The following is a 12,513-nucleotide window of genomic DNA, read 5'->3' on the forward strand; positions in this document are numbered from 1 at the left end:
CACAAGGTAGTTTCTGAGGGTAGTGGTGGCTCTAAGAATTGATACATGAGCTGAAATATAAAGAGCAGTACAAGGACTTCCCTGGCGGTCCAGTAGCTAAGACTCCCTACTCCCAATGCAGGGGGCCCAGGTTCGATCCCTGCTCAGGGAACTAGATCCCACATGCCCCAACTAAGACCTGGCCCAGCCAAATAAATGAATAATTTTTTAAAGTAAAAATTAAAAATAGGCATTTCCCTGGTGGTCCAGTGGTTAGGTAGTTAGGAATCAATCTTGTAATGCAGGGGACAAAGGCTTGATCCCTGGTTGGGAAACTATGATTCCAAATGCCTCAGAGTTCGTAAGTTCATATACCACAACTGGAAAGTCTGTGTGCCACAACAAAAGATTCCACATGATGCAACTAACATCTGACACAGTCAAATAAATAAATTTTTTTTAAAGATCTCTTCAATTAATAGTGAAAAGCTTTTCACAAAGAAAAATTTCTAAATAAAAAAATTTATTAATTAAAAACAAAATAAAGAACAGTACACAAAAGTGCATTAAATTGTATGATATTTTAAAAATAAATTTTGGAAAGATTAAAACATAAGTATAGATAGTGGAGCAGTGGTAAAGAATGCGACTTCCAATGCAGGAGATGCAAGAGACACAGGTTTGATCCTTGGGTCAGGAAGATCTCCTGGTGTAGGAAACTCTGAAACTCTGTATTCAGTTGGGTATACCCACTCCAGCCTTCTTGCCTGGAAAATCCCATGGATAGCGGAGCCTGGCGGCTTACAGTCCTTGGGGTCACAAAGAGTCAGACATGACTGAGCTTGCACACACACACACATACACACACACACAGATAGTACTCTTAAAGACATAAAGGAACCTGTGCATTAGAAATTAAAATGAAATATATATATATATATTTATATACATCTTTATTCATAAGAGAACTATATACAATAGCCAAGAGGTGGGAGCTTCCCAAGTGTCCACCAGAGGATGAATTGATAAACAAAATGTGTTATATACATATGATGGAATATTATTCATCCTTAGCAACGGAGGAAAGCCTGCCGCATGCTACAACATGCATGGAGCTTGAGAACATTAAACTAAGTGAAACAACCCAGTCAGAAAAACACAAATTTCACTCATAAGAAGTATCTGAAATACCGAAATTCATAAAAAAGGAAAGTAAAACAGTGGTTATGGGGGCTAGGAAGATGAGGTAAAGGAGAGTTACTGTTTAAAGGAAACTGAATTTCAGATTTACAATATGAAAAATTTCCTATACTGAACACTTTTAATTGTGAACTTAAAAATAATTAGGATGGTATAATTTTATACAATGTGTATTTTAACACCACAAGAAAGAAGAAAATTAGTATATGTAGACTGATAAAACAAATATTGCGAAATAGTAACTGCTGAATGTAAGCAGTTCATAAATTGTTTTTCATTGTCTCATTCTTTCAATTTTTGCTGTATTTTGTTTTTCACAACCAAAAATTGAAAAAGAAAAAAGGACATATATTGTATGAATTGTATGACATATATTGTAAGAATTTTCTAGATTAGAAACATTTATAGAGACAGAAAAAGGAACAGAGGTTGCCAGGAACTGAGGCACGGCGAGAGTCAGAGGTGATGAAAAGTAGGTGGAGGACTTCTTTGGTTGTGCAGTGGTTAGGAATCTGCCTACCAGTGCAGGGGACACAGGTTCCATTCCCGGTCTGGGAAGATCCCACATGCCGTGGAACAACTAAGCCCGCATGCCACACCTACTGAAGCCCAAGTGCCTGGAGCCTGTGCTCTGCGACAAGAGAAGCCGCTGTCAACAATGGAGAAACAGACATAGAGAACAGACGGATGGACACGGGGATGGGGAGGAGGGAGAGGGTGAGATGTATGGAGAGAGTAGCGTGGAAACTTACACCACCATACGTAATACAGAGAGCTAGCGGGAATGTGTGACTCTGGGAACACCAACAGGGGCTGGGTGACGATCTGGAAGGGTGGGATGCGGAGGGAGTGGGTGCGGGGGTGGGAGGAGGCTCAGGAGGGGGGAACATGGGTGTACCCGTGGCTGATTCTTGTTGACGTTTGAGAGAAAGCCACAAAATTCTGTAGAGCAATTATCCTTCAATTAAAATAAATAAATAAAAAACATGCCAGAGGGAAAAAAAGAGAGAGAGAGAGAAGCCACTGCAATGAGGAACATGAGCACCACGTGGAAAAGCAGCCTCCACTCACTGCAACTAGAGAAAGCCCACACAGCAACCAAGACCCAGCACAGCCAGAAAATAAAATACAGGTGGAAACAGAATGTGGTGATGACTGCACAGCAGTGTGAAGGCAAATACGACTCAAAATGGCACACTTGAGACACATTACAATTGCAATTCTTACATTTTACCACAGTTTTAAAAAGTAAAACGAGAATACAGTAGGCATATTTCTTTTCTAGAACTTCAGTACCAACTTTCTCCAACTGAAGGTAACATGATGCCATGGAAATAGCGACTAAAAATAGACTCTCAATTAACAACAGACCCAGAGAAAGACAGTCGGTTGTCTTGGCTTCTGGGAATCACCTCTAGATATGATGCCTCCATCTAAGGCAGCCGTATGAATCCATGAGGGGAGTCAGCCGTAGCATGAAGCCTCTCCATGGAGGAATGAATGAATCTCTACTCTCTCGTGCCTGCACATTTTCTGCCTCTGAAATTCCTGTAATGAGTATAACTATCTTTATTATTTGAACATATTAGAGCAAGAATGGATGTGCTGTGTGCTAAGTTGATGCAGTCATGTCCAACTCTGTGCAACCCTATGGACCATAGCCTGCCATTAGAAAGTCTTCCTCACTAATCAAGTTCAAATACCTCACAATCTTTTCAAATGACTGAGATCATCTAATCATGGTAACTTTACAGATGATGAAGCTGAGTACTGTGGATGCAGATATCAGCTTACACATGTCCCATTTACCAGTGGAACTCCTGAACTGGGGCGTGAAAGATCAGCCAGCATGTGTCTCAATAGCCTTAACTCTAGAGTTCAGTTCACATATGCTAAACAGGGAGTCAGGCAGAATCTATCTTTGCATGACCACAAACTTGTTTAAATCCTTTCCTTCACCTTCTCTGATATCCTTTATGCTGAGAACATTCCCCAGCGAAATTACTATAGCACAAACCTCTGCCTCAGACTCAGCTTCTCTTGGCCCTAACCAAAAACCTTATCTTAGAGAACTGAGATTTTGTGTCAAACATCACAGAGCTAGACAAGGAATAATTTGAGTTTAAACCCTAAATTAAAATGCACTTAGCCATCATGTTATGTTATCATTTAAGAACCTGGTGATGAAAGAGTCAGGCATTCTAGCTCATCAGTAATCTTCTAATTTGGTGTTATTCTAGTAGCCTTATCTCAAATTCAATGACACATCAGAGAAAAGAAAGGATGCCATCAGTGAGTTTTCTCAAAGCTCCTTTCATGTCTCTGTTCCTCAGGCTATAGATGAAGGGGTTCATCATGGGAGTGACCGCAGTGTACATCAATGAAGTCACTGCAGTTTTCCCAGAGGACTCAGAAATGGCAGAACAAATATATAGTCCAAAAGCTGTTCCATAGAACAAGGTAACAACTGAGAGGTGAGACCCACAGGTAGAAAAAGCTTTATACTTTCTGCCTGATGATGGCATCCTCAAAATAGAGGAAACAATTTGAGTATAAGAGAAAAGGATTCCAGAAAGAGGAATGCCACCTAATATGCTAACTGCAAAATACAAAAAAATATTATTAATGAGGGTGTCAGAGCAGGCAAGCTTGATGACCTGAACAGCTTCGCAGAAGAAGAGGGATATTTCCAGGTCCTTGCAGAAGGATAGTCGCAATACCATCAGACTGTGGAGCAGGGCATCCACAATGCTGATGGATAATGAGATGAGAATCAGCACAGCACAGAGGTGGGGGTTCATGATGACAGTGTATCTCAGGGGGTGACAAATGGCCACATAGCGGTCATAGGCCATTGCTCCAAGGAGAAAATTTTCAAAGCTAACAAAAATCAGGACAAAGCATATCTGGGTGAGACAGCCTGTGTAAGTGATGCTCTGATTCTGTGTCTGGACATTCACTAGAATCTTTGGGATCATGGTGGTGCTTAAACAGATATCAGTAAAGGACAGATTGGAGAGGAAGAAGTACATGGGGGTGTGGAGGTGGGAGTCACAGGTGACAGCCAGGATGATGAGCAGGTTTCCCAGGACAGTGACCAGGTACATGGACAGGAACAGGCTGAAGAAAATGGTCTTCAGTTCTGGGTCCTCTGTCAGTCTCATGAGAAGTAATTCTGAAACATCTGTGTGATTTCTGGGTTCCATGTTGTTGATGATCTGATGAAAAAGATGTGGTTAAAAAAGACATGGAAATCTGTGGTCCCTAGATGAGCATCAGGAGTATCACAAGAGATCCACACCATCTTGGAAAGGGAAGGAGATTAATGAAGGGAGGGGAAAAGTAATGCCTTCTGCATGCACATTTTTCTGTTCTTAAAAAAATATCCAAAGTTGGTATTTCAGAGCATGAGCAGTTAATTCTAGAAAGGATAAAGACATGGTTCTTTTATAAACTATCTATACTCTTCTGATTATTTGCGACATTAGGGGACTTCCCTGATGGTCCAGTAGCTAAGACACTGTGTTCCCAATGTAGAGAGTCTGGGTTTGATCCCTGGTCAGGGAACTAGATCCCATATGCTACAACTGAGACCTAGTGCAGCCAAATTAAAAAAAAAAGTAATTTTATAAAGAGAAACAGATGAGGGAGGCCATTGAAAATTCTGTCCAGATCCCCAGTGACCTCAGGGCCAGGGAAAAGAAATAATACATAGACATGTCAAGAACCAAGAATGGAAAGATAAGATGAAGCTCATCAACTTTTCTCTCCTCCCCTACAATGACAGATGCACAAAGAAATGTTGAACAATTCTTTAAAAATCACCCTGTATCTGAACAGGAAGATTTCTAATCAGAAAGAAGTGCAAGGTCATATAGAGAGTTTCATATTAGTAAATCACAGATGCTTACAAATATTGGTGCAAAATATAATTTAAAAAAGGTAAAGATGTCATATGTTAGGCAGAGAGACCTGGCTCTAATCATCTGATGTATATACTGTTTTCACAGGTTCCCCTGTATGAACCTGTTCCAAAACACCCAATAATCACTAAAGGAATAGGTTACCTGGCTGGTATCACAGTGGAAAGATGCTTGACATCTCTTATGTACCATACAGAACAGCTGTCCTTAGGAAGAACAGAAGGTCTGAGTGAGTCACCAGCTCCTGGGCAGGAGGGATCATTTATGGGAAGAGTCTCAGGTATGCTACTACTTTCCTAGAAAAGGTATAGTTGATTGAGGTAGTCACAGGAAGATCACAGGAGATTCAATTTCCAAAGCTCCTCATTAGCCAGGCAATTCATTGTCACTGTGATCCCAGGACAGTGCAAATCCTTAAGATCAAGACTCTACATGGGAGAAATTCAAGATAGTTGCTTTTCTGACCCCATGAGGCCAAGTGAACTTTTCTGCATGCGTACCAACTCACGTTCATCTCTTAACTTTTCATAAAACTGTAAGGGGTTACAATGCCATCCCAAGACAACAGTGGTTAAGCATAATCTCAGTACATTTAATCTATTATCTAACAGGTTGGCATGGTACTCCTTTCATCTGTTTGTCAATTAACTCCTTTCACTGTTCACTGCTACCGTGTGAACTCGTGAACATACAAGTTTCTTGATATTTTAAAACCAACATGAGACAGGATAGCCTTGTATTGTCGTCCCTAACTATCTTAACCTCATTTGCTTTGAACACATAAAATAATAGAAAATACAGAAGACTTAGAAATATAGACTTTAAAAAGACAAAGGCATTTGTGGAGGTTTGTTACTGAGAGATGGGAGGGTACACAAGAGTTGGGGACTCTTTCTAGGACTACAACTTTGGACTTAGGACAGCAGAAAGTTTCAAAAGAAGCCCCCAGGGCAGAACTGAATCAAGTCAGTCAGTGGTTTGGTAGCTGAATTTGGTGATGTTCTCAAAATCACTGAGTATCAGGGACTAGTTATCAGTCTGAATTCAAGGCTAGAGGGCTGGTAATTGCCGAGGGCAATTGTGAATCTGTTAGGTGTTTATGTATGAATACAAAAATGGAAGGGGAGGGAGGAAAAAGCCTAGCAAGTAAAATGAATCTACAATTCAAATTTTAAATACCAGGAAGAACATGATCCTAAAATGTTTAACCTACCAAACCAAGAATCAGATCATCAATTTGCTCCAGGATAAGATTTTTTAAATAAATGTTTGATTTTTGCATGGGGCTTCTTTCACTCAGCATAATGCCACTGAGAATCATCCGAGTTGCTGCCTGTCTCAGTTATTCATTCTTCCTTACTGATGTTTCTATTATAATGATATAACCACAACCGTAGTTTACTTATGCATATCCACGGAAGTACATGTGAGTTGATTTTGTCTTGGGCAATTCTGAGTAGAACTACTCCAAGTATTCACGCACAGGTTGAGGTGATGTATGATTTCATTTATATGATATCATGAAAAGCACAAAAAAGTCAGGCTAAAAAGCAGATTAGTGGCTCACAGTGGTTCTCAAACACAGAGAACCATGTGCCTACAGTCTAGTCCAAGGCAATTTGTTGGCAGATGATGTAACTTCTGTGTATATTGACTGTGGCAGTGGTTGTAAGCATCAAAGAATGTCTTATAATACAGAGAGAAGCACACACAAAGGGCATTCTGCTATATGATCATTTTAAAACTAAATTTTTGAAAGATTAAGTCGTGACTATAGATAGCATTTTCAAAGAGAGACAGGAAAGTGTGTAGTTAAAAAATAACAATTCTAGGGAATTCCCTGGGGGTCCAGTGGTTAGGACTCTGAGCTTCAACTGTGGGGGGCCTGGATTTGATCCTTGATCAGGGAACAAAGATCCTACAAGCCAAGCAGTGCAGCCAAAAATAATGATAATAGTAACAATTCTAAAAGCAAATTTAATAAAACATCTGGTGTTTTTACATACCTTTATTCATAGTAACACGATTTACAATAACCAAGAGGTAGGAGCAGTGTCCATCAAAGGATGAATAGATAAACAAAATGTATTGTATACATACAATGGAATTACTTTCCCCATATCAGGAATTAGTTAAGGAGGTGACTTATGATCATAGTCTCAGTGATAAGATAGAAGGTAATAACTTGTGGGGGTTTCCCCAGTGGCTCAGCGGCAAATAATCTGCCTACAATGCAGGAGAAGCAGGAGATTTGAGTTTGATCCCTGGTTGGGAAGATCCCCTCAAAGAGGGCATAGCAATCCACTCCAGTATCCTTCCCTGGAGAATCCCATGGACAGAGGAGCTCGGTGGCTACAGTCCATAGGGTCGCTAAGAGTCGGACGCAACTGAAGCAACTTAGCACGCACGCGCAATCTTGTGGATGATGCCATGTACGTATCTATTATAAATAAAGCCTAGGTCAACAACAGACTCAGGGAAGGACAGCTGGGGTTTTTCCTCTGGGAACCATGCCTAGATATGATGCCTGCCTCTGATGCAGGCATCTGGGCCCATGAGGGGAATCAACCCTAGCATGAAGACACTTCATGGAGGAATGAATGAATCTCTACTTTTCTGCTCCTGCACATTTTCTGCCTGTGAAGTTTTTGTCATGAGAGATAACTGTCTTTATAGTTTGGGCATGTTAGAGTCAGTATTTCTTTCCCTTATTTAAAGAAAGGCTTTAAATAACTTGAACAGATCAAGTTCAAAAACCTCACCGTCATTTCAAACTACTGAGATAAGCTAACCATAGCAATTTTTTACAACTGATGAAGCTGAATATTCTGGATGTAAATATTGGATGACACATGTCCAATATACCAGTACAGTCTCAGGAACTCCTGAACTGGGGTATAAAAGATCAGCCACTATGCCTCACAGTAGGCTTACACCTAAGGTTCAGTTTGTATGGTGCTGTCCATGGAATCAGGCAGGATACATCTCTGCATGAACACAGATTTAAGTCCTTTCCCACTTTCTATAATAAAGATAAATTAATATTTTTCCCCACTTTCTTTGTGCTGAGAACATTCCCCATGAAATGACCATACCAAGAATATCTGCCTTAGATTCAGCTTCCATGTACCCTAACTGGAGAAATTTATCTTAGAGAATAGAAATCATCTGTCAAAAATCACAGTGCTACATTTAGAGAACAAACTTATGGTTGCTGGGGAAAGGATGGGGAGAAGGGATAGTTAGGGAGTTTGGGATGGACACGTACACACTGCTATATTTAAAATGGGTAACCAAAAAGGACCTACTGTATAGCACATGGAACTCTCCTTAGTTACGTGGCAGCCTGGATGGGAAGGAAGTGTGGGGGAGAATGGATACATGTATGTGGATGGCTGAGTCCCTTCGCTGTAAACTATCACAACATTGGTAATCGGCTATACTGAAATACAAAATAAATTAAAAAAAATCAGTGCTAAAAAAAAAGAGCAAGTAAAGTATTAACCCTAAGTTAAAATGCACTTAGCTATCATATTATCTATCATTTAAGAACCTGGTGATGAAAAAGTCAGGCTTTCTATCTCATTAGCATTCCCTTTACTTTGATTCATTGTAGTGAACCCATCCCAAACCCAATGACACATCAGAGAACAGAATGTACCCTCCCAATGAGTTTCCTCAAAGCTCCCTTCATGTCTCTGTTCCTCAGGCTGTAGATGAAGGGGTTCATCACGGGAGTGACCACAGTGTACATCAATGAAGCCACTGCAGTCTTCCTGGAAGAATCAGTAACTGCAGAACTAATATAGACCCCAAAAGCTGTCCCATAGAACAAGGTAACAACTGAGAGGTGAGACCCACAGGTAGAAAAAGCTTTATACTTTCTGCCTGATGATGACATTTTCAAAATGGAGGAAACAATTTGAATATAAGAGAAAATGATTCCAAAAAGAGGAACACCAGCAAATATGCTAGCCACAAAATATATCAGGATGTTATTGATGAGGGTGTCAGAACATGCAAGTTTGATGACCTGAACAACTTCACAGAAGAAGAGGGGGATTTCCAGGTCTGTGCAGAAGGACAGTCACAACACCATCAGACTGTGGAGCAGGGCGTCCGCAATGCTGATGAACAAGGAGAGTAGAATCAGCTGAACACAGAGGCAAGGATTCATGATGACTGTGTACCTCAGTGGGTGACAAATAGCCAGATAGCGGTCATAGGCCATTACTAAAAGGAGAAAATTTTCCCAACAGACAAAAGTCAGAACAAAGCAGATCTGGGTGATGCAGCCTGTAAAAGTGATGCTCTGACTCTGTGCTTGGATGTTCACTAGGATCTTTGGGATCATGGTTGTGCTTAAACAGATATCTGTAAAGGAGAGATGGGAGAGGAAGTAGTACATGGGGGTGTGCAGGTGGGAGTCAGAGATGACAGCCAGGATGATGAGCAGGTTTCCCAGGACAGTAACCAGGTACATGCACAGGAACAGTTTGAAGAAGGTGATCTTCAGTTCTGGGTCTTCTGTCAGTCTCATGAGAAAGAATTCTGAAACATCTGTTTGGTTTCTTGGTTCCATATTGCTGATAAATCTGATGGGAAAGCTGTGGCCCCTAGTCCAGCAGCAGGTGTATCACAGAGGCAAACACCAATTTGAGAAAGGAAGTAATGGAATAGAGGGACACACATTATTTTGTTACTTTGAATAAAGACTGAAAGTTACTAAAAGCAGTGTGTCAACATTTGTAAATTATGAAAAGAGCTGAGGAATAGCCATTTTTAAAATTACACTATCAGGCTTCCCTGATAGTGGCTCAGTGGTAAAGAATCCATTTGCCAATTTAAGAGACATGGCTCGATCCTGATCCAGGAAGATCCCACATGCTCCGAGGCAGCTAAGCCCATGCACTACAACTATTGAGCTTGTGCTCTAGACCTTGGGAGCTGCAATGGCTGAGCCCACGCACTACAACTACGGAAGACCACGTGGCCTAGCATCTATGCTCTGCAACAAGAGAAGTCACTGCAATGAGAGGCCTGCACACTGCAACTAGAGAGCAGCCTCTGTCCTCAGCAACCAGAGAAAAGCCCTCTCAGCAATGAAGACCCAGCACAGTCAAAAATAAATAAATAAATTATAAATTATCTTTTGATAAATAAATTACAAATTTATCTTTTGATAAAATTACACTATGTTGTTCTGATTATTTTTATAATAACATTTGATAACTTTTTTAGGAGAAGCAGGTAATCAGGGCTGATGAGTCTATCTGAATCATCACCTCCTTCCCCAGAGACCTCACAGCCTGGCAACAGAGATAATACAAAGCTGTGTCAAAAACTCAGAAGTACAAGATATGGTCAAACTGCCCAAGCCTCCTCCCTGAATCGCTACAGAAAGGAAGTTAAATGCCGGCAAAGTGGAAAACATGGAAAACAACCACTATGTTTGTAAATGAGCACATTCCAGCTGACAAGGCAAATAGTCTCTGAGAATGAAAAGACAGTAGGAGACTGACAGAATAAGAGCTGTTTGAAGATTACAGGAAAGATACAAAGGAACATGTCGAGAAAATAGAAGACAGGCAAGAGGCAAATGGATGCCTTGGTTCTAATAATTTTATGCATGATCTCTTCTCACAATTTCCCCTAGTTAAACTTGCGGTAAAAACACCTCTCTTGATTGCCAAACAGGAATGAAGGTTTACCTGAATGACTTCACTAGGAAATGATGGACTCTTGTCGAGATGCAATGATGCGTTTCCTAGATGTCGAGTAATGGAAGCTGAAGTTTAATAAGACGAGATGGATTGAGTGAAGCACTAGGCTCCTGAGCAGGGTGGGGAGGGGAGTCATTTCCAGGAGGAGGCACATGTGTGCTGATTTTATTGAGGAAGTGCTGTTGATTGTCACCGACAATTTTTAGTCTCTGTCCCTTTGGAGGATCAATACCCAAAGCTCCTCATTAGTCAAACAATTTTATCATCATGCTGATGCCAGGCCAGTGCAAATCCTTAAAGACCAAGAAGATATAATGGAAGAATTTAAGGTGGTGGAGTCTCTGATGCTATGAGGCCAGGTGTTCACCAGTCACTGTTCCACCTTTTTCTACTCACATGTATTTCACATCCAGTGCAAATGTGCATACACCGTTCTTCTCTAATTGGACTCCAGTATTCTATTTCTAGATACAACCAATAACATATCCATGTAATCAATAATATAGGTTATAATCGGTTATGGTTTATAATTGTAGATATGAAACTCATTCATTCATTCCAGCCACACAAGAAGGAATGAAATTCTGACACATCACAGCATTACACATTACAACCTTAAAAGCCTTATGCTATGTGAAATAAACCAAGCCAAAAAGGACAAATACTATATGATTTAAGTTATGAGGTATCTAGAATAGGCAACTTTGTAAAGACGGAAAGTAGAATGGTGGTTGCAGGGGATAAGGGGAGAAGGATTGGTTTTTAAGAGAGCTGGACTATATTAAAAGTTGTTTATTTCTGTACTTAGTAATAAAAGCACATTGATATTGATGCAGTGAGCAATGTTACATGTGGAGATATTTCACTGGAAGTTTACTTGCCCTGCTTGTATCTTCACTATACTGAAAGAACAATTCTAAATTTTCATTTTTGAATCACTTGTTTTAGTAGCTTATTTTTAAAGTGCTTGACTTTCTCAGGCTTTCCCTTTTGGATTGTGCTATTCTTTCAAATATTTAACTTCTCTAAGGCCATAAAAATATCTTTGCATATTATCTTCCAAAATTTTTAATCACTTTGAAGAGGAGAATGAAAAAGTTGGCTTAAAGCTCAACATTCAGAAAACTAAGATCATGGCATCTGGTCCCATCACTTCATGGGAAATAGATGGGGAAACAGTGGAAACAGTGTCAGACTTTATTTTTGGGGGCTCCAAAATCACTGCAGATGGTGATTGCAGCCATGAAATTAAAAGATGCTTACTCCTTGGAAGGAAAGTTATGACCAACCTAGACAGCATATTTAAAAGCAGAGACATTACTTTGCCAACAAAGTTCCGTCTAGTCAAGACTATGGTTTTTCCAGTGGTCAAGTATACAGGTGAGAGTTGGACTGTGAAGAAAGCTGAGCACTGAAGAGTTGATGGTTTTGAACTGTGGTGTTGGAGAAGACTCTTGAGAGTCCCTTGGACAGCAAGGAGATCCAACCAGTCCATCCTAAAGGAGATCAGTCCTGGGTGTTTATTGGAAGGACTGATGCTGAAGCTGAAACTCCAATACTTTGGTCACCTCATGCGAAGAGTTGACTCCTTTGAAAAGACCCTGATGCTGGGAGGGATTGGGGGCAGGAGGAGAAGGGGACGACAGAGGATGAGATGGCTAGATGGCATCACCGACTCGATGGACATG

General features: G+C 40.5%; 1 protein-coding gene and 1 pseudogene across 1 annotated transcript; both read right to left on the reverse strand.

Moving 5' to 3' along the window:
• Positions 1-3,446: 3,446 nt before the first annotated feature.
• Positions 3,447-4,385, reverse strand: LOC136166224 (olfactory receptor 7G1-like). The gene has a single exon (XM_065932261.1). The coding sequence runs from the start codon at positions 4,383-4,385 to the stop codon at positions 3,447-3,449; it is 939 nt and encodes a 312-aa protein (XP_065788333.1).
• Positions 4,386-8,745: 4,360 nt separating this feature from the next.
• LOC136166229 (olfactory receptor 7G1-like) lies at positions 8,746-9,684 on the reverse strand (annotated as a pseudogene).
• Positions 9,685-12,513: the final 2,829 nt, after the last annotated feature.

Source organism: Muntiacus reevesi, chromosome 1, assembly GCF_963930625.1.
Source record: "Muntiacus reevesi chromosome 1, mMunRee1.1, whole genome shotgun sequence".
Lineage (NCBI taxonomy): Eukaryota > Metazoa > Chordata > Mammalia > Artiodactyla > Cervidae > Muntiacus > Muntiacus reevesi.

Excerpts from the sequence above, each read along its gene's own strand:
- LOC136166224 (XM_065932261.1), bottom strand. The coding sequence starts at position 4,385 with ATGGAACCCAGAAATCACACAGATGTTTCAGAATTACTTCTCATGAGA.